The sequence below is a fragment of the Gouania willdenowi genome, chromosome 17, assembly GCF_900634775.1.
Source record: "Gouania willdenowi chromosome 17, fGouWil2.1, whole genome shotgun sequence".
NCBI classification, from domain to species: Eukaryota; Metazoa; Chordata; class Actinopteri; order Blenniiformes; family Gobiesocidae; genus Gouania; species Gouania willdenowi.
The window spans coordinates 24626102-24653300 of NC_041060.1; the positions used below are offsets into that span (position 1 = coordinate 24626102).

The 27199-nt window shown below is 38.7% G+C and overlaps 2 protein-coding genes across 2 annotated transcripts; one reads left to right on the forward strand and one right to left on the reverse strand.

The window, feature by feature from the left end:
• Nucleotides 1–7734: 7734 nt before the first annotated feature.
• On the forward strand, nt 7735–11204 carry LOC114479661 (homeobox protein engrailed-1-B-like). Its single transcript, XM_028473454.1, has 2 exons — nt 7735–8128; nt 10876–11204. The coding sequence occupies exons 1-2, from the start codon at nt 7735–7737 to the stop codon at nt 11202–11204; spliced, it is 723 nt and encodes a 240-aa protein (XP_028329255.1).
• A 6860-nt stretch (nt 11205–18064) lies between these two features.
• LOC114478727 (protein canopy-1-like) lies at nt 18065–26618 on the reverse strand. Its single transcript, XM_028471915.1, has 3 exons — nt 26412–26618; nt 25429–25525; nt 18065–18138 (listed from the first exon to the last, which is right to left on the reverse strand). The coding sequence occupies exons 1-3, from the start codon at nt 26559–26561 to the stop codon at nt 18098–18100; spliced, it is 288 nt and encodes a 95-aa protein (XP_028327716.1). The 5' UTR covers nt 26562–26618; the 3' UTR covers nt 18065–18097.
• Between the last annotated feature and the right edge of the window lie 581 nt (nt 26619–27199).

The window sequence follows — 27199 nt, forward strand, 5'->3', positions numbered from 1 at the left end:
CTTTTTATGTATACAATTGCTGCATCAACTATTTACCATGTATTTATTGTATTAATCCTATTTTATTGTATGGATGGATGGATGGATGGATGGATGGATGGATGGATGGATGGATGGATGGATGGATGGATGGATGAAAAACAGATGGATTGATGCATGGATAAATGGATTGATGGATGGATGGATGAATGGATGGATGGATGGATGGATGGATGGATGCATGGATAGATGGATGGATGGATAGATGGATAGATGATAAATGGATGGATGGATGGATAGATGGATGGATAGATAGATGGATGAATAGATGGATGGATGAAAAACAGACAGATTGATGCATGGATGGAGGGATGGATTGATGGATGGATGGAGGAAGGACAGATGGATGGCTGAATGGATGGATGGATGCATGGCTGGGTTGATGCATGCATAAATAGATGAATGCAAGGATAAATGGATGTACTTTAATAATGGATGGATGGATGGATGGATGGATGAATTAATGAATATAATCATTGAGTTATTCAAAGCAGACAGTAACCTCTAAGAGCTCCTGTAATCAGATGTGTCCCTGAGTTCCATCACTAAACACACTCACATTAATTAGTAGAATTAGGGCAGATATGATTAATACCCAGATATAAAAAACTGAGGGATGAGAGGATGGAGGGACACAAAAACACTGTTCAGCATTCATATGCTGCTGCAAAGTCTTCATATTTCTCTCTTTATTTATTTTACTCATTTTCAAAAACTCTATATTTGACTATTTTTTTTCATTTAAAAAATATCTTAATTATACATTTTACTCACTTATTTTATTTTTACTGCAGCCTGTGCCAGTCTCACCCCTTAAGCGCACAGAGATGACTTTGTTGTAATTTGCGCTATCTAAATAAAGTTCCAATTTCCACTGGATGCGGCTCCGTTACGTTACGTCTCCGCTACGCCACCGGAGCTGGTTTCCACTTTAGTTTTCAACCGGGTCCGCTGCGTGTCTGCTCCTTCCCAGCTCCGACAGTCCAGTGCCCTCCGCCAGACATACGCAGGACTTCTATTTCTGGCGAACACCGGAGCACGACGCATCAATCGAATTAAGAGCAAATTAAGCGAAACAAGAAATGAAGCACGTACTCTGCAATAAAATTACCAGGTACTTTTCAAAATAAAACACATCAGATTATATTTCAAGTAACTAAATCACTAACAATAATGTGTAAAAACAAAATCACATTCACTATATTGATTCCTCTCATACTGTAACTGCACTGTAAACTTTGATTTAGTTCATGTTTCACTGGTGCAGTTTTATCTCTTCTCTGTTGGTTGTTGCTAAAAAATGTGGCTATGACAAAACCAGAGAGTCCAACCTTCTTGTTCTCCTTTGTTAGGAACACTGACCTGTTTATCTGTTTATTGTTGCATTTCTAACACATACTGTAGGAAAGCCCTGATACATAAGTGTTTAGTTTCACTTTCAGTTATGTTGTTACTAGCCCTTTAAGAGCTAGTAACAACATAGGGCGACCTATGTTGTCGCCCTATGTGGTCCAGGTGGTAGTGGGTCGTCTTCTGATCGAGAGGTTGGGGGTTCGATCCCAGTACCTGACTATGTGTTGAAGTGTCCTTGGGCAAGACACTGAACCCTAAGTTGCTCCCAGTGGTCGACTAGCGCCTTGCATGGCAGTCCTGTCCCACTGGTGTGTGAATGTGAGAGTGATTAGGTGAATGAGCTGATATGTAAAGCGCTTTGAGACTGCTTCAGTGTGGTGATAAAGCGCTATATAAAATCAAGTCCATTTACCATTTAAGAGGAATGTATTTTAGCAGAGTTCTTCCTGCTGCAGGCATGAGCAGAGTGTGTTGCATGTTGACCAGCTGCAGAGCTGCATGTGTGTGTGTTTCTCTCCTGTTCCATGGAAGATGTGTGTACATGAGAAATGTAAGCAGTGGCTGATTCATATTATAACTCATGACAATGCATCTTGGAGGATATTTGTGTTTACATGTTAGCTGCTTTGTGATAGTCGCTAACTCATGCATCCTGGTTATGTTAGCTATACTTTCCTTACTTACATTGCTGTTAGCTTGTGTCACGGCAAATTTGCGGTTGACCTCATTTGGAGGCATGATTTTTTGCTCTGGTTGAATGATGGAGTCCAGTCGGAGCATTGATGATTTTATAAAAAAAATTATTATAAAATAAAATAAAAAGGAGTAAAAAAAGAAGCTTCCATCCTGAAAGAATGAAAGGCAAAAGGCTCGTGGCAGAGCAAAAAGGCAAGACCCGCTCTAACTAACAGTTTCACAGCTTAAGCTTTTATACAGATAACAGAAAAGTTCCACCCTGAGGTGAGGAGAAGGAGGGAGTCAGATGCCCAACAGTGGAAACATTTGAGGATGATGAAGACGTGTATATTATGAGGAAGATTGGGCGCCACTCTTATCTATCCTTGATAGTGTGTGTGTTCGTGTGTATGGCCTTCAGCAGAGACTCTGTGTTGCACTAAGTACAATACGATCTGTACTGTTTAATCTAACATGATTCAGCTGTTCAAAAGTGCAAAGAGTAATGGAGTCATCATGTATTAAAACATGACAAATTGTACACATGAACACACATTTGACGATATTATGATGAATATAAAAATTGCCATAACACTTGCATTGAAGAGGGTTAATTTCTGATTTATGTTATTATTTCTCTTGCTAATTGCTTGTGTTGATTATTGCCACCCATGGTCATTATATTTGCATTATATGAGTGTTTGCTTGTGAGTTAAGTGCTTTTATGATGCTTTGTGTGTGTTAATACTTATGCAGCTTTATTCAAATATGTGTTAAATAACTGATATGCTTTATACTGCTGCATTGTGTTTACAGAACCACGTTCTTCCAATTAAAGCCTTTATAAATCCAGAACTGCCTCTGTGACTCTCTAACCGGAGTCACACTCCCATAGTGTCGCCGGCTCTATTCCGCGTACCCTGTAGAGGCCCCGAACCTCTTTTACACATACATTTAACTGCGTTCTCATGTGATTATATACTGTAAATATTGTGTCAAAGAGCAACCGTTGCAGTGGAGGCAGTCAATGAGGAAACCAGGCTCCAGGTTTTGATGCATCAGTTTATCTGTTTATTTTTATTTTACACCACAAGCACAGTGTACTTCAATCTCCACTCAACTGAACTAACCAGAATGAAGGTCCTTATATACAGGTGCACCACTAATTAGCCTGTACCAAGCATGGGGTGACATTTAATTTGCATATTAAAAGTACCACATACATATTTACACAAACAATTCCTAACAGACATTATCACAAACAATAACCCTGTATTAATATCATTAATCTTATGTACATCCCCTAAATTATTAAACTACATATTTACATTGAATTACAAACATCAAGCTCCCCTGTTTCTAGTCTCTGCTTGGTCTCTCCCACCTGGAACCATAAAAAGGTGTCCAACGCCCCAGGGAATTCTTTTACCCAAACACCTCAGGGAAGAGGAAGAGAGCATGCACAGGTAAGCTTTGTTGAAGCTCACATTTCAGTCACATGCAGAATACCAGAACATATTTAATTGTTTTATCTTTCATGTCACTGCTAAGTTATTTATCAATTAAACTGAAATGTATTTTCTGTGTTTATCACTAGATGAATCCTGTGGCCTGAACCATGTGCATCACCACCTGTCTTCCTGATTACATGACAAATAAATTAAACCAATACAACAAAATGTGTTTTCTTAATTTGATTAAGCACTGCAGTTTGTCACAGTATTACAATTTACCTTTTTTAAATTACAACAGTCCATAAGTGTAACGTCATCTCGTCGTTCCAATTGTGAGAACTCCTCTGTCTCGTGACATCACAGTCGTCCATCCGGAGTGCACTGTGGCACACTCAAAACGCAACCGGTAGGGATTACCGGATGGCGGACAGCGGAGCTGAACCGGATTGATGCCGTGTCGCAGCGGAGACGTATCCAATGGAAACCCCCAGAGACTGGGTTACCTGTGCAGGAACACATGCTCAGCACGGCCTCTACAGGGAGGCAGAGGTACTATTTGCCCTACTGTACTTCTGCAGCAAATGTGTTAAATTCGAAGCAATGATCCCCATTATTGACTGTCGCGGACCGGCTACTTACTAGCCTTTCAAAACGTCTGCATGCCCTCGTTTCAGCATTGAGTCTAATCAAATGCAGTCATGTGAATAAGATATGAGTGCAAAAGCAGAAGTGAAACTACGGAAACATAGATAAAAATGAAATACATTTTTCTTTTTAAAACCTGTTTTTTCCTTTGCCAGATTGGTCCATGTACTGGTACCGGTCCATGACCTATTGTTGTGGACCACAACTTTAAAGTCTACTTTTCCTCCATGAGGACATATTACAGGATCTCACCCCACAGCTCAGATCTTTGCCCTTACTTTAAAAGCAGCTCTTTAGTTCACTTTCACGCTCGGAGCTTTGCACTTTTCTCCTGCAGGGAACAAAGTGAATCGGAGCTTCTCAGTATAAGAGGCGGCAGAGCAGATCCTTCCTTTGTGAGCCGGCGGTGGAGTGAAACCAAGCAAGACGAGCGTGCTCCACTGAAGCCGCTTCAGCCCAGATACAGACTGCTAGGTCAGCACTGAAGAAACAGAGGAGGAACATTACACACAGTCTACACTTCAGGGAGTCCCGACTCAATATAAGAGTAGACAACTGTAATAAGACATATTGTCCTTTTGATGACTCAGCAAAATGAAAAGTAAAAAAAAAAATTACACCACACGAACATTATGAATGTGAATGCTGCTCAACTTCTGAACGTTTTTCTGACCATGTTGGAAAAATGTAATCATATAATATGTTATACAGAGCTGCTTTTAGTTTGCTCAACTACATGCTGAAGCTTCTAATCCATTAAAGGATGTCCAAACTGCTACAGTTATTTCCACTTTACCACATGCTACAGTCATGAAAGCTCTCTGTGAAGTTAAATATCTAAGCTGAGGCACTAACACAAGAAAAGTGACAACAATCCTCTATATGTCAATAATTACATCAGATATCAGGTGTTCAAAAAAGTTTATTCAAAATCTTGAGAGCAAGAACACAAACACTCACTTTATGGTGCAGTTTATTTTTTTATAGTAATGTTCATTCATCCATCCATCTACCGTAGTCAGGTCGTGGGGTCAGCATCCTTGGGAGGCCCAGAACTCAGCATTTGGGGCACACTAGTGGCTTATGGGGTCCAATTCAAATGCATATTTTCACCTATAGCCAGAAACAGCTCTAGGGTCAGGTTTGGAGGAATGTTGGTATAGGGGTCACAAAAATGTTGTCTATATGTCTGAACCTCCATGGAGGTGTTATCACCGTTATGGCTCCTCCAGCTCACATTTTCTATCAAACACCATTATTATCGGCTTCTTTTCTTTACTCTGATTTGTGTTTTTTCCTCCACTCTCACCAAACAGATCCGCTGCTTTGTTGGCTTGTGACGAAAGTGCGAGTGAAATTACCGTAATGCCGCAACTTTGGTTGTGCAGCACAACATAATGGCTTTCAGGAACGGAAACGGAAACTGATATCTTCCAATAAGATAAAGTACGACATGAACGTCACATCCGTGTCTCTCTGGGATCTCCCCTGTGAAGTTGTTCTCAGCGCACACAGGGGGGCAGACATCACTTGCTCAGTAGCTGATCCTCTTCCGCACAGCGTTCAAAAAAGCCCCTTTAATTCCAGTTTTCACATGTTCACAAGTCACATCTTTGTTTTGCTCCACCTCAGATGTGAGGATGCAGATTTTTATCTTCAGAAAGTTTCTTTTCTTGCTTAACCTCAGTGGGCGGGGCCTCCAAAACAGGAGCGTGTAACAAGTTAAAAATGATCAAATTCACCCGCAGCATTTATCATCATTCGATCATTGTACGCTGGGATTTGTCGGTCAACATGCTAATTGCTAATTTCTTGCCACATATCAAGCATGCATATTTAATCAGCATGTTGGCAGTTATATTAATGTGTCTCCCGCACAATTATAATCTTTGTTTTCTACCAGAATATTATTTTAGTTGATTTAGTTATCTTACCAGGGATTTAAAACTCAAGGTTAACCGTAGGTGCATGGAAAGTTAATGGTATTGTAGATGTTTCACGATGCAAGTAGGATGATGTCAGAGTTATTGCACAATGTGATTTATTTTTAGGTTAACAAATTGTTATATCGTGGTTTTATTTGGTGTCAATGTCATTAATAATTAATACCCTCTTTAAGAAATAATTATTTTTAAAAATGTTTAAGCAAAAGGGAGCCATTGCAAAAGAGTCAAAGAGCCACATGAGGGTCCAGAGCCACAGGTTGCAGACCCTCCTACTTTGCAGGAATTTTGAGGATCATCTTTGAGAAATAAGCATCATAAGTAGGAGTTTTTTTGTGATTATCAATTGATAGTTATGAAATTATGACCTTTCTACAAAAACCTCCAAGAGGACCATTTTGACGCTCTGGCGTATCGTATTTGGCCCGCGGTCCTTGGGTTTCACACATGTGGTGGTGCAGAGGGAGATCCATAGGCAAAAACATGGAGAGGAGACAACAATAAAATTCTAAAATCTTAAAATACAGAAGGAAAATTTAGACCAGAGGGATCTGACAAAGAATAAGGTGCAAATAAGAAAATAACTAAAAAAAACCAAAACAAACGTCAACCGATGGGAACAGGACAGTGATCATAAGGGAAAAATGTTTTGAAGATAAGAACATTTTATAAGCTGCACTTCAACAGTTTGTTGAGGAATAGAATAGAAACCATCCATATCCAAGCAATAAGTGATAAATGAGTCCCAACAGGATCTACACTATAAATGTCCTTGACTTTGTGACCAATTTCTTTTTAATTGAGGGAAACATTATAATTTGGGGAAATTTAAAGGATTTTGTATCAGAATTTTCAGCTTTTCAATAGTGTAACATTAAAAATGACAATATAAGCATCGTGAGTTTTATTTACATCATGTTTTCTCTGTCATTTTTACTTTCTCTTGCTCTAAACGGTCAGATTTGGCCCCCGGGCCTTGAGTTTGACACATGCATATTATATTGTATTATATTATGCGGACTGAAGACTTTTTTTTTGTAGAGTTTGCATGTTCTCCCAGCTGTTCCCATGCATGTATGGTTTAACGACAATGGATGACAATGAAATTACTGTCACAACGATGGTCTGTGTTTGCATGACGTCACACGGAGCACAGATTGAAATTATTCGTTGTGGGAATACAAGGAAAGGTCACATGACTCTACTTCTTTAGCCCGATTGGCCAGAGGCACGTGTCTTTTGGAGCGCGTCATCGCTGCGTCCTCAGCCAATCAGAGCCGGAAACAAAAAACCGTAGTGAAAGTGTTAGAATATAAGCTCTTTATGAGGACAGATGAGTGAGCAGCAAAAATCAAACCCCGCCACCGGCTCCGTTAATGCGGGACCAACGCACACCGACAGCAGCACAGTCCGACATGGAGAGTCTGCTCCATCCTCAGGCCCAGGCATGACTTCTCCTTTCCCATGCACAACCCCAGAGCCCGGATCCTCCTGACAAACACACTTTCGTTCCTTTCTTTCATTGTTTTCGTTTCCCCTCACCGTGGTTTCATTTTCTGCGCTGCGTAAAGTGACGCACGGGGAAAGGAGAGCCGCTCGGAGGCTGGGATCAGGATCCGCTCATCATGGAGGAACACCGGGAACCAGAGCGCCCAGGATCCGGAGAGGATCCCAATCAGCATTCCCAAAGGATCACCAACTTTTATATTGATGATATTTTAAGGCCGGACTTTGGCCGAAAAAGGAAATGTGGCTCTCATGAGGTGGACCGTCTGAGGGTGATCACACTAAAAGAGGACCTGAAAAAAACGCCCAAAACCTCCAGTTTACAGAAAGCCGGGACAGGTGCGCAGGTGCACGACCAGCACCCGGACTCTGAGGACAGAAGACCCGGGCGAACAGGCGGGGACGAAGAGGGGAAGGACCGCGGCCCGCAGGCGGGCACCGCTTCGGCCGCCAAACCGATGCTGTGGCCCGCCTGGGTTTATTGTACCCGTTACTCGGACCGTCCTTCATCAGGTCAGTGAAATGAGACATTATTCCGATACTTGTTGTAAAGTAGAAACGAAAATGTCTCAAATTTTAGTTCAACAAAAGCAGGATTAACATTGTTTTCCATCATTTAAACCCTGAAAACTTATTTTTCTGTCTAGTTTTGAACTTCAAAATTTCACTTTGCAAAAAACGAAAACAAAAAGAGAGAAATAATGTCTGTATTTGTTCATTTACTATTAAAATGCAAATCATTTTTCAAAATGTTTAAATCCTGCATTCATGAAGCCAGACTCCATCCCGCTGCACAAAAACTATATCTGAAGCAGGATTCGTTCAGGAGTGAATTAACGGTGTTTTAAGTTAAACTGCTGATAAACTCCGTTCTGTCCTTTTGAAATAAAAATATAAACGATCTGAAAGTGAAGCTAAAATGTTTGGAAGAAACGTGAAATCAAGTTTAACGCCATTGTTCCCCTGTCCTCTTTGTTAATCTACCATTAGCATATTTTTTGACTATATGGGGGTGGGGGTCCAAAAAGTGAAGGCCGAGTGTCCAAAAGGAGACACAGAGACGAAATTTAACGAACACAACTTTAATAAATGTAAAAATAAAACCAAAAATACACAATAATTTCATAAATGCAACCACATCAAAGTCAGCAGTGAGTATCGACACGTTCAGATTTTAGGTTTTGTAGGTTAACTTTTTTATTTTTTTTTTGCCTATTATTTATGTTTTTTGTTGTTTTCTTTTAACAATGTTACTGAAATATACGTTGTAATAAAGTTGGGTCATTTTGCAAATCGAAGCAAAGGCTGACTTTGACGTTTTGGTTTAAAAGGAGAACAAATAAATAAATGATTTTGTGGGGAGAAAAAAAAAACTGGATAAAACTGCGTCGGGTGTGCTGAGAAAAAGCAAGAAATGCCCGAAAGGTTTTAAAAATAATAACGATTATTTAAAAATATGTGTATAAAGAAGCGCAAAAGAAAAGTTTCTGAGTTTTTTTTTTTTTTTTTTTTTAAGTGTCACAAAGGGACTGTGTGTGTGTGTGTGTGTGTGTGTGTGTGTGTGTGTGTGTGTGTGTGTGTGTGTGTGTGTGTGTGTGTGTGTGTGTGTGTGTGTGTGTGTGTGTGTGTTTAGGACCTTTAAACAGGCGCGTTTAAAGTCCTTCCTCTGACATGTGCATTTTGTCACAAAACTGCGCAGAAGTTGCAGGAACTATTTTAGAAAAGCGCATTATTTTTCCTATAATAATCGCTCCTGTGCTGGAAACACTGAGCAAAATAGGCGCCTAACCCCCATCCTCCATCACATCCTGACCCCACCCCCATGTACAGCCTCCTCTTCCCTCTGCCTCTGTGCCCTTCAGCACGGACGGGCTGCTGGTTCAGCACCACAGTGTATATATAACCTCGATTGTCCCAAACTGAGAATTTAAACCAAATATATTTAAATCAGTTAAAAAACTAAAAAAAAAACAACAAAAAAACATTTTCATATTAAAAAACAATAAAAAATGACACCTGAGATAAACATGTGCAGCTGTATTTTTTCCCAGCTGCATCAGTCCTGACCAGACCTCATATTTCACACTATAGACTATAAACTGGCTGAAAAAATCTCACTTGATCACATTTTTAAAGCAGCTATTTTCCCACTGACCCTTCGTCATTAGACCCCTAACCTCTTGGTTGTGTCATGTGTGCTTTAAAGCTATCAATAGTCTGTATCAGGTGCCGCACCATGATTTAAAGATCAAGCATTTCTAATTTAGACTTTGAACTTTGCTGTGATTAAAAATATTGAGCCACAATTATGGGAGGGAGAAATGTTTGGATAATCTATTGGAAAATAAATGGCATGTACCCACAATGCATGGATTCCAGCTGTGTCAGACATTACCTTTTGTCTTTGTGAATAGTTTCAATATTGAAATTAAATTAATATGGAGCAATAGAAAATCTGATGTTTAAATGATGGGGGGAAAATGTTTTGAGTGTATTGTTAATAATTTAGAGGTTTTTTTTTTTTTTTAATGGCTTGCTTAGTGTACAAAGGCACAGTTTATTTCATGTGTATTTCATGAGGTTCTCAACTCCTGGTTCAGTGGCCTGCTTGAACAAAGAAATAGTATAGGCCTGTACTTTACTTTTTCAAGGCAGATTTTTTCTGTTTTGTGTGGCAAGTTTGCATGTTCTCCTCAGTTGTGTGGCTATTTTACGACTTCCTCTACACCAGTGTTTCTGAAATGGGGGTACGTGTACCCCTAGGGGTATGCGATAGCACTATAGGGGGTACTTGAGAGAGAGAGAAAATGGAATAATAATAATAATAATAAATAATGGTGAAAACGATCTTGATTAGAACATGAGCTGAAAACACATGTGGGTCAGCCCCACAGCAGGCTGGGAGATGAGCAGAAATCATAAAAACTATAGACAAAAATGAGGCATTGAATACTGTTTCATTCTTTCAAATGTGTGTTATCACTCATTCATTCCATCATTATGTGTTTTTTCATAGAATTATGAGCAAAATGTAGTCAGACAAAAGGGGTATGAGCAAGGGGGTACTACTTGGGGCCAAAAAAAGTTTGAAAACCACTGATATATACAGCCCAAATGTGTCTTAATGTGTTTGTTTTTAAAGTGAAAGAAAGAAATATATATATATTTAGTAAATTAATAAAAGCTGGGACAATATATTGTACTTTAAAGGCGAAATTCAAATATTGAGGTCACATTTGTCATGTCTGATCCCACTCCAGGGCCCAGATCCCGCAAACCAAAGAAAGCCGCTGTGTCTCCCAGTAAGGATAAGGAGGACAAGCGGCCCCGCACGGCCTTTACTGCGGAGCAGCTGCAGCGTCTAAAGACAGAGTTCCAGAGCAACCAGTACCTGACTGAGCAGAGGAGACAGAGCCTGGCCCGGGAACTGGGCCTCAACGAGTCCCAGATCAAGATCTGGTTTCAGAACAAACGGGCTAAGATCAAGAAGAGCACAGGGGACAACAACTCACTGGCGCAGCAGCTGAAGGCGCAGGGACTGTACAACCACTCCACCGCCAGTAAGGACGGCAAGTCGGACAGCGAGTAGTGCACCATGGACCATGGACCATGGACCATGCACCATGGACCATGCACGTGTGTGTGTGTGTGTGTGTGTGTGTGTGTGTGTGTGTGTGTGTGTGTGTGTGTGTGTGTGTGTGTGTGTGTAACGAGTCGTTTTCTGCACGCGCCTGATGTGCATATCTGTCCATTATTATAAGCTGCAGGTTGGAGATGCACTGACCATCACAATGTATTGCCCTTAAAGCACATGTGTCAAACTCATGGTCCGGGGCCCAAACCCGGCCCTTAGGAGGATAAAACATCAATTTAACTTAACACTTCCGGTGCATATATATCGCATTATTGTAGTCATTTTTAATGTTAAACTGTTGAAAAAAAAAAAAAAAAAACTCAAAATCCTTCAATTTTCATCAAATTATTATGTATTGTTTCCTTTAATTATATAGAAGTTGGTAATAAAATCAGAGAAATGTAAAGTGAAAATCACGTTGGGACTGATATCTGTCACTTATTGACTGGATATCGTCGGTTTCTTACATATTTTGTATTTTATGCATACGTAGAAATGCAAACTATGGCCAAATAATGTTGAAATTGCTCGTTTTTCCTTTAAATTCTTTGGCCCCTTAAGATTAAACCGCTCCGTATTTGGCCCCTGAACTATAAAATCAGATGACACCCCTGCCTTAAAGGTTCGAATCCTTACATTTGTGCTGTTGGGAATGGTTCCATACACTCACTTCTGCTGAGAGCGGCCTCGGATGGTCATAATGTTATGGCCGACCATTGGGAAGCATGTGTTCACCTCAAGCGTTTTGCATTTGTCTGGAATAAGTGTCCATGAAGAAAATGATGACTTGAATGAATTTGTGTCCAGAAGTGAAAATGACTAAATAAATATAAAGGTATATGTTAGGCCTGACTCAGCATGACTCAGCCTATGTTTTCTCTGACCATCACAATGTGGACCCTGGTCCGATTCCTTACATTTGTTTATTTTTCCATCAGATTATGGACATGTTTACCTTCACTCCATCCACTAACAAAAGCCTGATCATTTTATTTAGATGTATAAGCTCAGAGAAAACCTTTAAACGTTCTTCGACACGTTTACAGCCTTTAAATGCACGTGTCTGGATTGTTTCCGAGGATTTAACCGAACAGAAGTTTAGTTCTTATAAAAGTGCCATGGAATATTAATGCTGAGTCGTTTTTTAACGAGTATTGGGCTCGTGTCTGAGCCTTCTGATGTCTTTATAAAGTCAGTATAAGTTGGATTATTGGAGCTGGAGCTCACCTACGGACATGAACAGATAAACGTCGGGTGACGTAGAACCATGATGGTGGACTGATGAGATGCTGCAATCCAAAGATCCTGCAAAATTTTATTTTTTTTTTTAAAAAAAAGCAAACCTTTTCTGCGTTTTGGGGGACTGAGACATGCAGTGTCGGTGTGTCCCTGATGTTTTCTACCTGTCCCTCTTTTGTCCTGTGAATGCCCTCTCATGCAGGAGACCGTCTGTATATTTATGTCAACCCTTTGCTGACTTTAGGAACATTTGGAAGACAATAAAATATTTTTGTGCGTAACGAGGCCTTTTTTTGATTTATTAAAGTCAAGTTTATATATATATATATATATATTACATTAAACCAAAACAACAACAAACAAACTGGAACAGTTTAAATCTGCTTTTCTTTTTTAAAGAAAGAAAAATTGATTTCTCTCTCTTTTTTTATTTTATTTATTTTTAAGTTATTAGTATTATCATTATTATTATCAATCATCGAAATGAACGTGGCCGCTTGCCTACTAGTCATGTTTTGGAACTAATTCTCAAACGAAACCATTTTATTATTAATTACATATCCTCATCGGGCCCACAGTAAACATTAAAGCTCTATATTTACACATCAATAGACGAAAAAACACACGTGTCTTAATTATTGTTTTTTTTTTTACTTCAAATTATTTTTTTCAAGTGTAAATATTATTTTATTTATTTATATATTTTTTTCTTCCTTTTTTTAAAAAAAATAAATAAATGGAATAAAGGTAACGATAAATAAAGGTTAATTTTACATGATGTACTAATACATATTAATAATTAGTCACCTAGAGATACATTATTATAAACATCTCTCTGAATATTGGGTAATAATAATAATTTTCACTGGAATAAAATGTTTAAAGAGGAAAAAGTCATAAAATGCTGTGTTTAAAGTCCAAACCTGCAAACAAATGCATTGTGCCTCTATAGGCTGAAATCTATAGTAATAAGAATTATTTGCAAATAATAATTTTTGTGCATTTGTTAAAATTATGTTGTGTTTTTAACCTATTTGCATCTATTATTATTATTATTATTATTATTTTTTTAAAAAAAGGAAGTAGTAACAGTGTCTGTGCTGATATCCTCTGCTCGGGCCTGCATGAGTCAATGGAGCCTAAATGTGACCTCTGAACTAAAAAAAACAAGCCATTCAGCCCTGGATTATATTCGATAATATTGCACTGCATGTGGGAAGAAATAAAAGAAGCAAACACAGATATTTTTGTTTATTCTCTTGTAATACACACACAGAGCTGGAGAAACAACTTCATATTTTACACTGAGAGACATTAAAACACATAATGTAGCAGATTTATTGCATTTCAATTTAATTCCTAAGCTCATTTAAGCATCACTGCTTTCACAACCTTAGACGGCAACGGGAGGTTTTAGCAAAAAACAGATTATAATGTTTAAAGCACAGAGATATAGCGTATACTTTAGAATATAAAATGTGAAGAAATATGCAGTTTGATATAGGAAACAAACCAGTACCATTTTCCCTGTAATTAAAATCAGTCAAAACCCAGCACTGTAGAAAAAAAACCCCAAAAATTAAATGTCAAAAAGTAGTTAAAATGTGTTTAAAACTAATTCTAAGACCAGAGTAAACTTTCTGCAGCCTCAGTCTGTTTAGTTTTGGTTGAGAAGTTTCAGATAAGGAAACTTCTACTGAAGAAGGATTAAAATGATTTAACTATTGCTTCCTATGAGCAGATATAGCACACATATCTATGAGTAAAGCACCCAATATTGATTAAAAACTTTTATTTAACCCACAAGGACATTTCAGTCTGACAGTATGAGTATAATTCAGTTAAGTATAATCTTCAAAAGCAGCCACTAGATAAAGAACTGCACTCCCTGCATAAAACACATGTTAAAGTTGATAAATCAGAGGCCAAACCAAAGCAGACACGTTGGCTCTTGACCTCCATCACATGTGCAGTAATTGACTTTCCTCCTGCAGGGCAGATGGTAAATTGTAAATGGACTTGATCCACAAACATGGTGTAAAACTCCACAAAGTTTCTCACCCAAAGCTGTTTCTGCACAAAATCCTCCAGAAAACAACCCAACTCTGAGGCCGGCCTCATGCACGCTCACACATTTAGCTCTCTGTCCTTTTCAAAGCTGCACAACGAACCATCAGAGGAGGAGAAAAGCAGAGCAGGAGTGCAGTGCTCAGAGGAAAAGTCCACAAAGAGAAAGTCCGCAGATCATCCGTCCAAACAGGCCGGGTGAAAAGCTGCAGGAATGCTCATCTGCATTTCCTTTCTCAGCAGGCTTGTATGTGGAAGTAAACGCCCAACAGAGGCTGACTCAGGAACGCATTCTCCTCCTGGCCAAGGAGAGGAAAAGAAGGAAGGCTGAGAGCGGAGGTCCAGTGCTCAGCGGGAGGAGGAGGAGGGCGAGAAGATGGATGAAGGTCAAACAGCAGGAAGAACCAGAGCAGGGATGGAGAACCATCTGTGCAAAGAAGCACAAAGTCCCCGAGCAACTTCTGCTAAGGTTGCCTTTCAAACGTCTCCAACTCTCAAGGAGGACTCAAAGTGGAATAATCGGCACATTTAGAACAAGTGCTTTCACTTCTAGTGTCTACATTAGTTTTTGGTCTTTTCAGTCTTTGAGCTTCTTTACTTACTTGTTCACTGCCAGCCCACGAAGGAGGTAAGCTAGTTCTAACCGTGCATGCCATGATCAGAAAATGACTCTATTAGGACCTACTGTATATACAGCATATGGCCAACGTTACCTGACTGAATAAACCTCTAGTATTATAAGTGATCTTTGATTGAGCTTAAAACCAAACCTCTAGTACTTGTTGATAGAGGTTTTTTTTTACTCAGAGCTCCTTGTACATCCATGAACTTCTTTTCAAGCACTCCTTACAACATATCCAGCCTTTGATTGAGTTTTAATCTGTGATGCACTCTTTCTCTCACTAATGTCCCTCTTTTACAAATGTTTAAATCCCTTTATAACTGTTTTATTAAAGTGCTTCATCAATTTGGTTATCGTCAACATGTGTTTTTGTCCCCGTTTTTAATTGCATACGCCCAGCTTCTTTTGTTCCTGTGCTTGTACAAAGGCCATAGAATTAGATCGGAAGATGAGAGAAAAAATGTGACAGTGTAGTATCAGTTAACTACATTTAAACAATAATTGCATATACTGTAACTGCCCTCTGATCCTAAAAAAATGAGTAATCGGTTCAGTAATTGGATGGATACAAATGACAAAAATGACAAATATCAAACTACAAGGGACTAAAACCAGAGAAAAAGGACCAAAGACAGACTAGAAAGGACAAATCGGGACCAAATGGAGTGAAAAACAGATTAAAAAGATATAAATCAGACCAAAAAGCAATATTAAACAAAGTACAATTAGGATCTAAAGTATATGAAAATATGACAAAAAATAAACTATATAAAAAGACCAAAAACAGACTAAAGAACCAAAAAAAAGACAAATACAACAACAAGAAAGTTGAAAGAAACCAATAAATTAAATAAATTCAAAATGACCTAAGAACAGACTTGAAGGACAAATAATGTACAAAATAGACAAAAACAAAACAGACTAAAAGTAACAAAAAATAAACTGACAAGACCAAAACCTGACTAAAACACCAAAAACAGGAGGATCAAAAACATACTAAAAATACCAAAAAAACAGACTAGAAACTCCCCAAAAACATTCAAAGCAATACAGACAAAAAAACAGACCAAAAGAGTGTAATACGAGTCTAAAAAGACCAACACGGTTAAAAAAAAAAAAAAACAAACTAGAAGAATCTGATATTTAAAAAAAACACAACAAAACTCACCTATAAAAGTCCAAAAAACAGACTAACGAGAACAGAAACATATTTTAAAAACCCCAAATAATTAAACTAAACCGGACAAAGAAGGTTTAAAAGATGGACTATAGAGCATCAAAACATGACTAAAAAAGATATAAACAGACTAAAAAGACCAAAAATGGCCTGAAAGGACCCTAAGAACCAACAATCAACGAACTCAGACAAAAAACAGACCAAAAGAGTGTAATACGAGTCTAAAAAGACTAACACGGTTAAAAAAAAAAAACAAACTAGAAGAATCTGATATTTAAAAAAAACACACAAACAGACTAAAAAGACCAAAATGGACTGAAAGGACCTAAGAACCAACAACTCAACGAACTCAGCCTAAAAACAGTCTAAAAGAACCACAAACAGACTAAAAAGACCAAACAACTTATTAAAAATGACACAGACTGAACACAAGCAAGCAAATGTACAAAAATGACTTTAAAAAATGACCAAAAACTTGCAAACAGACTAAAAAACAGACATGTACTAAAAACAAATTACAGGGACCAAAGATAGACTGAAATAGACAAAAATGAACCAAAAGGACCAAACAAAGACTGAATACAAGCTAAGAAACAAACAAAACAAAAGTTCTTAAAAACAGACATTACTTTGCTGGGTGGTAAACTACTGACTGAAACACAGATTTGAACCTTTGTGTGTGAAACATGTGTGATTTGAGCTGAAGTCAGAGGATGGAGGAGCCGATCGCTGAGGGTGTTGGTTCACCTGAGGGACAAACATCCTCGTGTCTTAACTCTAACCTCTGTGCTGGCAAAGGCAAAGAGCAGACGAGCGGTGTGAAAAGGAAGAGTGCATGTGAGTGAGTATGGAGCTTCCCTGTGTCTCTGTCAGACAAAAGGAAAGGCCCCCTTCCCCCCCACGCAGTCCTCTAAACGCTTCCTAGTCAAACTTGGAATATGGAGCGAAGGGGACGGCGGCTTTGTGGCGGAAAATATAATTACGGCCACTAAAGGCCGCCGAGGGTGAGAATGGGGGATTGACATCAGAGCGATTTCACACCCGGGCCTCGGATGGCCGAGCCAAGCCTGGGCCCGGGCGCGCTACACTGATCAAAGCCTGCTGCAGCTGCCCCGCCAGCTAAGAGAAGGGGATGCTTAGCTATGCTAATCTGGAGGACAAATATATTTTAATCTTGTTAGAATACAAGTTAATGCTGCAGCTCAGAGAAAACCTCACTCTGTACCAGGCACAAACACAACGTGCACTTTGTCTTTAGGGTTACAGCAGAGCATTCAGCCCCACTGAAGACATAAAGCGTTCTACAGAACTCTGACCTGGTTACAGCATGTAAAGGTGTGCACCTGTTCTTTCTCAACCTGCTCCACTCACTCCTCTCACTTCATCCTGTCCTTGTTCCTGCACTGACTTTGTCTCTCTGTACCCAAGAAGGACAATTCCTATCACAGCTGGATGTTATCAGGCTCCAGTTGTCTTTTCTTCTCTATAACAGTTTTTTTTTTGGTGGCTTCAAGCTTTGTAATCAAGTTCTGATGAAGTTATATTAATATTAGGCTGTGTTTTCCCCTTTCTGATAATAGTCATTGACCCTGATAATGAAATGAATGAAAGAATAAAGTGGAGAGGGAGCTAGAAATGATCATGCTGCAGTGCTGTGAAAATTCCTCTTTTTATTTGATGTTAGAAAAAACCCATTAACTGGTTAATAAAACATGTAAAACATGTAGTGTTCCTCGGGGAACTCTACAACTCCTCGTTTGTGCGGCCGCTGTGTGTGCAGTAACCCTGAAACACAGAGAGAGACAGGAAACGTGAGAGCAGGTCAAGGAGGGTAACTTAGTTATTAGTGAAACATTACTCTAATACAGTGGATCACAATTATCTTCTATTGCGCCCCCCCTTTAAAGAGTGAAAATTGTTAGCGTTAGGGTAAAGTTAACAATAAGGCTAAATAAATATTATAATATAACATTTAATTTTATTTTTTTCAAAATTTTTCAAAAAACCCCATTGTTTTAAGGGGCTGTCTGCCCCTGCCCCTCATTTGTCATGATGTCACATGCCCCCAGGGAGCGCCCCCCCACCGTTTGGGAACCACTGCTCGAATATGACCACTTTTTAGAGTAATGAGTAATCTAACGTCTTACTATTTCCAAAGCAGTAATCAGATTAATGTTACTAATCCAAATCACTGTGAGTTATTTTTTACGTCATTTTCTTCACGTTATGAGACAAGTCAAGTTTTCAGCATGAGGCGCCTCCCGTGTACATACTCAGACTAAATATTTCAGGTAATAATAGTTTGTCAGGAGATACATTCAATTCAATTTAACTTTATTTATATAGCGCAAAATACAACAAAGTCATCACAAAGCGCTCTGAACAAAATATACAGTAAAGTCCATAGTAAGAAATAAAGAACCCAACAAGATCCACATGTTTGGTTGTTGACGTTACTGTTAAAAAATTCACTTTCAATAAATTTATTAGCAAAACCTGTTGTTATCTAAATGTTGAGGTGGTGGGGGGTGTTGTCGGAAGCTGCTTAATGTAACTAATAATGTACTTTGTAAAGGAGTAATCAGATTACTTTTTCAAGGTAAACAGTGAGGCTCAGAAAATGATTCCCTATAATGAAACAGCCCAATAACTTCAACAGTAAGAACTGATCATGCTGCCGCTTTCTATCGTTAGATGCAAACACTTTGAGTTTCCATACAAAGGATATTTGAGGATTAGTTTATTTTTAAATATTTTAAAGAACAAGTTCTGATGAACTACGGCCTCTCCCCGCTGAATAACAAGTACCACGTTTCCGAGAATTCAGTCAAAGGACTCAGTTCCACCGAGTAAAACAAATCAAATTGTGTGACGTAAAATCTTAATCTATGTTGAATCGCCTTTGAAACGATTATAACACACGACTATGTTCCGATTAAATTTTAGAAACTAACATGCGAGTCGTAATCGTAATCTACGTTGAATTACCTGTGAAGCGATATATCACACAACTATGTTGCTAATAACTTGGAAATTACCGGAAATGGGGGATGGGCCCCTGGGCCCCATATGTACTGCACTTTGATTTAAAGTGCAATACAAATAAAATGTATTATTATTATTATTGTCATTTAAAAAAAGGGCTAAGGAGATCTAACGGAGTCATTTGAAAAATGGGGCCCCCGGGATCCCCTTGGCGCTCCAGTGATACATACGGGTTGTGTTGTAATGGGCCCCATTTATAATTGGTATGTGCCAATGATTCCGGTACCACTAACCGTCGTAATATTTGACTCGCCAAGTAAATGAGAAATGGACTTTTGTTTTTTTTGGGGCCCTAAATCAAAAATTGGGCTCTGAGCGTCGATGCGTACACATCCGTAGATTATACTTAAATTTTAGCCCGAGGCCATTCTCGAATAACAGAGGAGTAACAATTTTAACTAATGTACACAACAACAACAACAACAAGAACAAAAGTGAGTGGTGTTTTGAGTCTGGTAGCCCAGCCTAATAAGTGTTAAAACCCTGCACAGACTGAGGGAAAAGTAGAGGAAAGCAGGGTGAGCAGACAGAGAGCAAAGAAGAACAGTGGTTACACTTTAAGTTGTTCATCAGTTAGTTGTTCATTAAGTTGTAAAGGAAAGTAACTGCTCCTGAAGAAGATGATTGGTCATGTAGGGTCTATACTACTAAGATACTGTAGATAATTATATCCTGGATTTATCTCAGTGAGCAGGCATCACTTAACCAAACGTTCTCTGTCAGACAGAAGCTGTCCTACTAATCTAGATTACAACTTGCTAGGTTAAGCGTGTTGATTTCAGCCTGGTTACATGCAGAGGAGGAGAATACAGTGTCAGACCAATCATAGAGAAACTGGAGAAAAATTTTACATCACAATGATGCTGCGTTCAAGCAGATCAGCCTAAATCAAAAGGTGGTATATATTTATTTTTTATAGAAAGTGTCTGGAGGTACGTTAAACGTAGCCGTATGCCCCCGGGACTATAGGATTTCGTTACCGTGGTTCGAATCCCACATTTGACAATATTTTTTTATCATTTTAACATATTTCACATGGCAAATTACACCTTTAAAAATATATATCCGACAAAAATGAACAGTTTTAGGGTTAGGGTATAGAGTTAGGGTTAGGGATAGGGATCATACAGATACCATGAATGAATGAATGTATAACAGTAATCAATTTATCGTTCTGAAAGCGCCTGATGCACGCAGGCTTATCAGCTGACTTATTTTACTTTATCAGTCCATCAGATAACAAATTCTAAATTTCCTATCGGATGTTATCGGATTCATCGATGTCTAATTATTCTCTTTCCTGTCAGCGTCACATCAGATCCACATAGACGTGTTCCACAATGATCCTCCTTTTTATTGGGCAGGTTGTTTTCTAATCTATTTGATTGGTCAGGAGACAGGGCTTTACCACTCGCTCAGATCTTGGCCAGAACAAAGCCTGGTTCCGACCCAGGTTAGGTGTTCAGCTAAGTTACCATGGTGATTTAGGCTCCGTTAAAACGTTAGCCAGCTTCGTAGTCCAGCACACACTGATTAAATCCGGAAGCTAGCGTGATTAAAGGTAATCTAGCTTCGTAGTACAGCGCCTAAGTGAGTGTCTTTGTTTATAAACAGGAGAGGTTTAAGAGACAAATTATTGTATCGACATCACAGACGTTACAGCCAAAAAGACAAAAGCCAGGGCCTGATCAACTCAGGCTGGGTCGCCTGGCGTGAGTGTCTGATGATACGACCCAAAATACCCGATGACCCCGGGATACATCACTGATGATGTATCAGACTCCAAGAGCGAGAGAGGCTCCCACCAGGGGGCGTAGTAGCATCCCTGCCAAACACTGTGAGAGTAAAGCAGCAAGGACGCACTCTACTGTTTTTGCAGGAAAATCAAAACGCATGAAAACGCATGAAAACGTGAAAAACGGTTGCAGTAGAGAACAAATCTCCTGAGTTGTCTGAAGGTTTTGACATTCTAATCGTTAAAATCGGACAAAAACTGTGGAAGGAGTACACAGAAAAATGTACGGACTAAAATACAACAACAAGGTAGAGCAGGTAAAATATGTATTGAACACCATTTTCCTCAGTAAATATTTTCTAAAGGTGCTGTTGACATGGAATTTTCACCAAATGTCGGAAACAACCCATGTAATCCACACACACAAAGAAATCAAACCAAAGATGTCCATAAATTACGTTATGTGGAACACAGTGAATGAAACAGGAAAAAGTATTGAACATGCTTATTGAAATGTATTTAATACTTGATACAAAAGCCTTTGTTGGTAATGACAGCATCAAGACACCTCCTGCGGAGCTAGTGTCATGCATTGCTCAGGTGTGGTTTTGGTCCATTCTTTCACACTTCAAATGTTGAAGGTTCTGTGAGCCTCTTCTATAAACTCTGCATGATCTTTAGTTCTTTCCACAGATTTTTAATTGGATTCAAGTCAGGTGATTGGCTGGGCCATTTTAGCAGCTTTATTGTCTTTCTCACTATCGTATGATTTGCAACAATAAGGTTGCAAAGGTCTGGGGTGAGCTCTTTGCTCTTACCCATCATGAGATGTTTCTCGTGTGACACCTTAGTAATCAGACACCGGCCGTTTCTCAATTTTAAGTATGCATACTTTGTACTTGTGAACTCCTGGGTATGGACTCGTGGGAGCACACTTGGAGAACGGACTTGCGGAGTGCTCAAGCGCGGACATCGCATACTCGTCGTTATGGGACAAAGCAAACTTCCTGACATCGTTGTGCACAACAGTGTGGAGTACGTGCGTTCCACTGTAAACATCAAAGAAATAATATGTATCATTGAGTAGATGACATTGTTGTAAATATGAATTATTTTGAAGCAATAAAACACTCGGTGATAAATTTAAAAAAAATAACAAAAGTTAAAATACAATAAATGTGTGTGTGTGTGTTTTGTTTAATATATTAACAGTCCCTATGAATAGGTAATCTAGTCATGGCTAATTGGATGGTAAAAAACACCTGTGACAAATCCTAAGAGGCAACCAGGCAATAGGTGATATACACAATTTGTCCAAACAAATAACGGATCATTTACAATGGATCACACAGGTGCCCTTTACCACATAGATAATTATAATAAATAAAGGGAAAAGGAAAAACATATTTACAAAATAGTAATAAATAAAATTAACATAAAATAAAGAATAATATGGCTATTAATGGGGGAGAAGGATGAAGTAGATAAATACATTTGTTAATTCAATGATTAATGATAATAATTGAAAATAATAATAAGTGAAGAAGAAAAGGAAAGAACAAATTTACAAAATGGTGGTAATAATAAAGGAATCATGCGCGTGTCCTAAGTGCATGCTGGGAAATATAGCTGGCGGAGTACGTACAAGTCTCCTCTGATGCATGCTCGGTAAAATGGGCGGAGCAAGTTCTCATATGGGGATTTACAGCGGACTTGCTGAGAAGCGGACTTTGAATTGGAACAGGACTTGGGCCGCGCGTGATGACGTTTCACGAGTCCACATAAGTACACAGATTGATAAACCACCTTCTTTAAGGCCATCAGTTGGAGCTGCACCAGCTGATATGAAAGCACTAATAAGGGGAAAGACTTTCTAATTAGTGGTTGATTTCAGCTGGTGTCTTGGCTCTATGTTCCAATACTTTTTCTCTGTCATTTCAAATGATTACACATAACTTCATTTATCTATAGTTTGATGTCTTTGCACGTGTGGATCACATAGGCTGGAACCAACATCTCGTGAAAATTCCTTGTCAATTGCACCTTTAAAAATATATTTACTGATAAAAATGGTGATGAGTTCAATACTTGTTTTACCCGCTGTATATTGCATTTAGATCAGTGGTCCCCAAGCTTTTTTGATTCGTGACCTCATTATGATATCAAGAATTTCGGTCGAACGCAAAGACATTTATTTCTAGATGACTTTCTGATCATGTTTGTTATACTGTATTGGGTCAATAACATGACACCTAAATATTCTGTCCAACTGCATTTATTTTAAATGCATAAAAAATACCAAATATGTAGTTACTTAGATTATATGCCCACACTTACCGAAGATTTTTTTTTTTAAATGTTGCTTACTAAATTACGTCTGTAATTTATTCCGTTATTCAAAGTGTCAAAATATCATGTGGTACACCTGTCTGGCCATAAGTGCTGTTTTGAAACAATCTTTAAAATGACTGAATCTATTCATATTTATTTTCTGCCCTATTTTAGTCACATTATAGTATAAAACGTGTTTCTATTTTTGTTCCCATCATAATATTCATGCAAACCAATTACACCCTTTTTATGAAGATATGATCAACATAGTAGCCAGGATTAGAGACAAGCTATGCCAGCCAGCTCAGATATTTTTAACTGCATTCTTCAATTATTAATACCTTGATGTATATTTTACAAAGGGAAAGTTTACAATATAGTTGTTTAGGATGTGGTGTGCTTGTTTTAATTTGAAAAAGAACAATAACTAAAAACATTCAAAAATGCATTGCCAAGTAGTATTTTCTTTATTCTTTATCAAGTACTAGACATTTCAGGCAACCCCATTTAAACTCCAGGCAACCCCAAAGTTGAAAAACACTGATTTAGATGGAAATACAAGTTAGATTCCTAACCTTTGCCACCAAAAGCTCACTTACACGAATTATTAGTGCTGAGGTTAGTTATAGACTGGTGAAGTGTAGAGTGTGTTAAACAAGCTGTTTGTACAATAGTATATAGTATATAGCATATCAAAGCTTCCTAATACTGGATATTACAAAAAGTACAGCTTTTAGAGAAAGGAAGAGTGTAGCTTTAGCTGCAGGATCTACACTGCAGACAGCTTATCATGTAGTCTGAGGTTTTAAAGGTATAAGACATTTTTAATAATTTGTAAAAAAAAAATCAGCAGTTAGTTTTGGGTATTTGACATTTGAATAGAAGTACAGAGTGTGAACAGATGCACCATTTAATGATGGTTCACTTGAGTTATAGCCTGTAAAAAAGTGAAAGTAAGAACACAAAAAATGTGTCCATATATTGTTATTATTGTAACACGATTTAAAATGACTTCCTCTTAAGTTAGAATTTAAGTTTTTCTTTGTGTTTATATTTTGTATATGGAATCTGAAATATCCCTGTGGGCTGCGACCCTGAAAAACAGGAACAAGCAGGTCTGAAAATGAATGGAAAGAGTGCATATACCACCTGTTACTACACATGGCAAGACAGACTAGAGTACAGAAAATCTCACACAAATACAAAGATACAGACAGATATATTAGAGGAATGAAATGATAAAAAGAAAACAAAAATCAATCCATTGCCGTAATTATTTGCGATTAACCGCATTTTCTGAATTTGTAAATGACACATTGAATCAACAAGCTATTGCACAGAATTCTATGGGTATCTTCAAACCAGTGACTCTAAGATTACAAGCCTGCATCCTTAACTGTTATACCACCATTTTATTAAATAAGAGAGAGACTAATTAAATAAAGTACAAAAAAATCTATAACGTAAAGGTTTTCCAACTGTTATCAATATCATTAATAATTCAAATATTGTACTAATATTCCTGTTATTATTCAGTCTAGAAGTGTTGCACACAGGCGTCTGTGCAGTGATCTGTAGATTCACAGACACACAGACAGCTGTTGTTGCCTACAGAGGAGCATTGGTCACATGTTAGCGCCACATACAGAGTGTCTTTATCTGTCTTTTGTCAACTGTTTGTCATCAGCAGAGCAGATCCCTGCTGTAGCCCTCAGTATTTCATCCCATACCAACGAGGACCGGTGGATCACCATATAGTGTTGTACTTTGAAACACACCAGATCAATTTAGTGCATCTTTGCACTCACTTCCATTTTCATGGAGAAAAAAATTGTTTCTAATTTGCTTAAGTTTCCCTTTACCATGAATAAATAAAACACACATTTAGTTTTGCTCGCCTTTGTTAATCATACACGTTTTTACTTGAACGAATCTCTGATAATAATACAACAGAAGCTCCTACCTGAGATATTGCTGCAGAGATGATCATGCACATTTTCCCCGTCCTGACTCAACACGGAGATGATGTCATCCTCGAGCTCCTCTGCCAACGTTTCACACTGACACACACACACACACACGCACACGCACAAAAATCAGCAATCAGAAACTTTCATGTCATCTTATTTTATCTTTATCCATCTAAGCTCACATCATTTTATCTTTTGTGATCTTATTTTAAAGATGCTTCACGACATTACTCACATTTTTACTAATGTAGACTACCTGAATGTCTTCCAAAAGTTGTTCTCATAAATCCTCTGACAGGGATTTCCAGACAAAAAACTGTTTAAAGTAGAAATTGTGGCTTGAAACCTTGTTAATGACTCCACCAATAACTATGGGTTTGTTGTCAAATGGCCATGAGAATTGAAACATTTCTTGCAGCCCATTGTGGGATTTGGAATCCCATTGAAGAATGCAAAGATGGCACCAAAGCAGAAAAGTTTCTCTAAGAAGGTTTGGGTTTTTTTTTACCTACAGTAAATTCTTGTGTTTCACAATGATTCGCTTCACGACATTTTCATCATTAATTGACGTCACTCCGATTCCGGCAGTATTCGTGTTTTTTGATCGAAGCCACAATATCAACATCCTCCATCCGTGAAAACACCAGAAATGTAACTTTACGGGTCACACTGGCATCAGTAGTGATTACTCTCAGCAACAGTTTAAAAATGTGAGTTATGTGGCAAACCATGTCATTTTATCTCATGTCATTTCTCTTAAGTAATGTCATCTTATCGCATCTCATGTCATCTGAATTACTGTGGTTTTATCTTATCTAATGTCATCTTTTCTTACCTTATCTCAGTTTATCTTACATCATGTCATCTTTCTCATCTCGTCTCAGGTCATCTCATTTTATGATTGGGAGGTTTGGCATCCATCGTCTGATCCCAAACTCATTTTCTACAGTTTCTTGAATTATTATTCGACACTTACTGCAAACACCAGCTTGGAGGACGACTCCATTCCGTCAAACTGGAAGTTTTTAAAGTCGGGGAACTCGCTGCGGTCATTGCTGCGGGGAGCAAACCTCCTATAGCGCTTCTCCTGTGTGTCAGGGTCGACGTATAGGGCGTAGTCATTCATTTTCTGACACACGCTTTCAAGAAGCTCACTGAGGTGAGTCTCAGAGCGAGCCAACGGCACCTGAACACACACAGAGGGAAGAAACCGTCAGCTTGGGGACAATCATTTATGAAGTACCATTGAGGAGGACACACAGGCCACGGTGTTCAAAGGATGACTCAGCAAAAAAATAAAAAAGTACTCAGGTTGGCCCGAGTGTAAGATGCATTAGGAATATCTACGCAGTGCGGACCAACCGTCTCCACACTTATTAAACCATGCTGAAGCCTGACATGGTCACACACTAAGGTCAAAGAGCAGGTTTCCAGTGTTCCCAGTGGAGACGCCGGTCAGAGGGAGGCTTGGCCCAGTGTCAGCTGGTACACCGTGGGGCTCAGTACGGGGTCAGCAGGGTCACCTCTTGTTTCCGCTGGTTTTCTTCTCCCGCACTGGCCAACCTCACCCTCCAACTTTGACTTTTAACCCTCTCCACCTTTCCTTCCAAAACTTCACCAGCCTCTTCCTGTCGTGCCCTCTGGAACAAAGCAGAGAGTCGGAGGAGTCTAGACGGGTAGGGACAGGTGGAGCGTCGCTTCCTCCATCCAAGATAATATTTGAGGACAATGGTGGATGAAGGCCAGTGGTGAAATCTAATGATT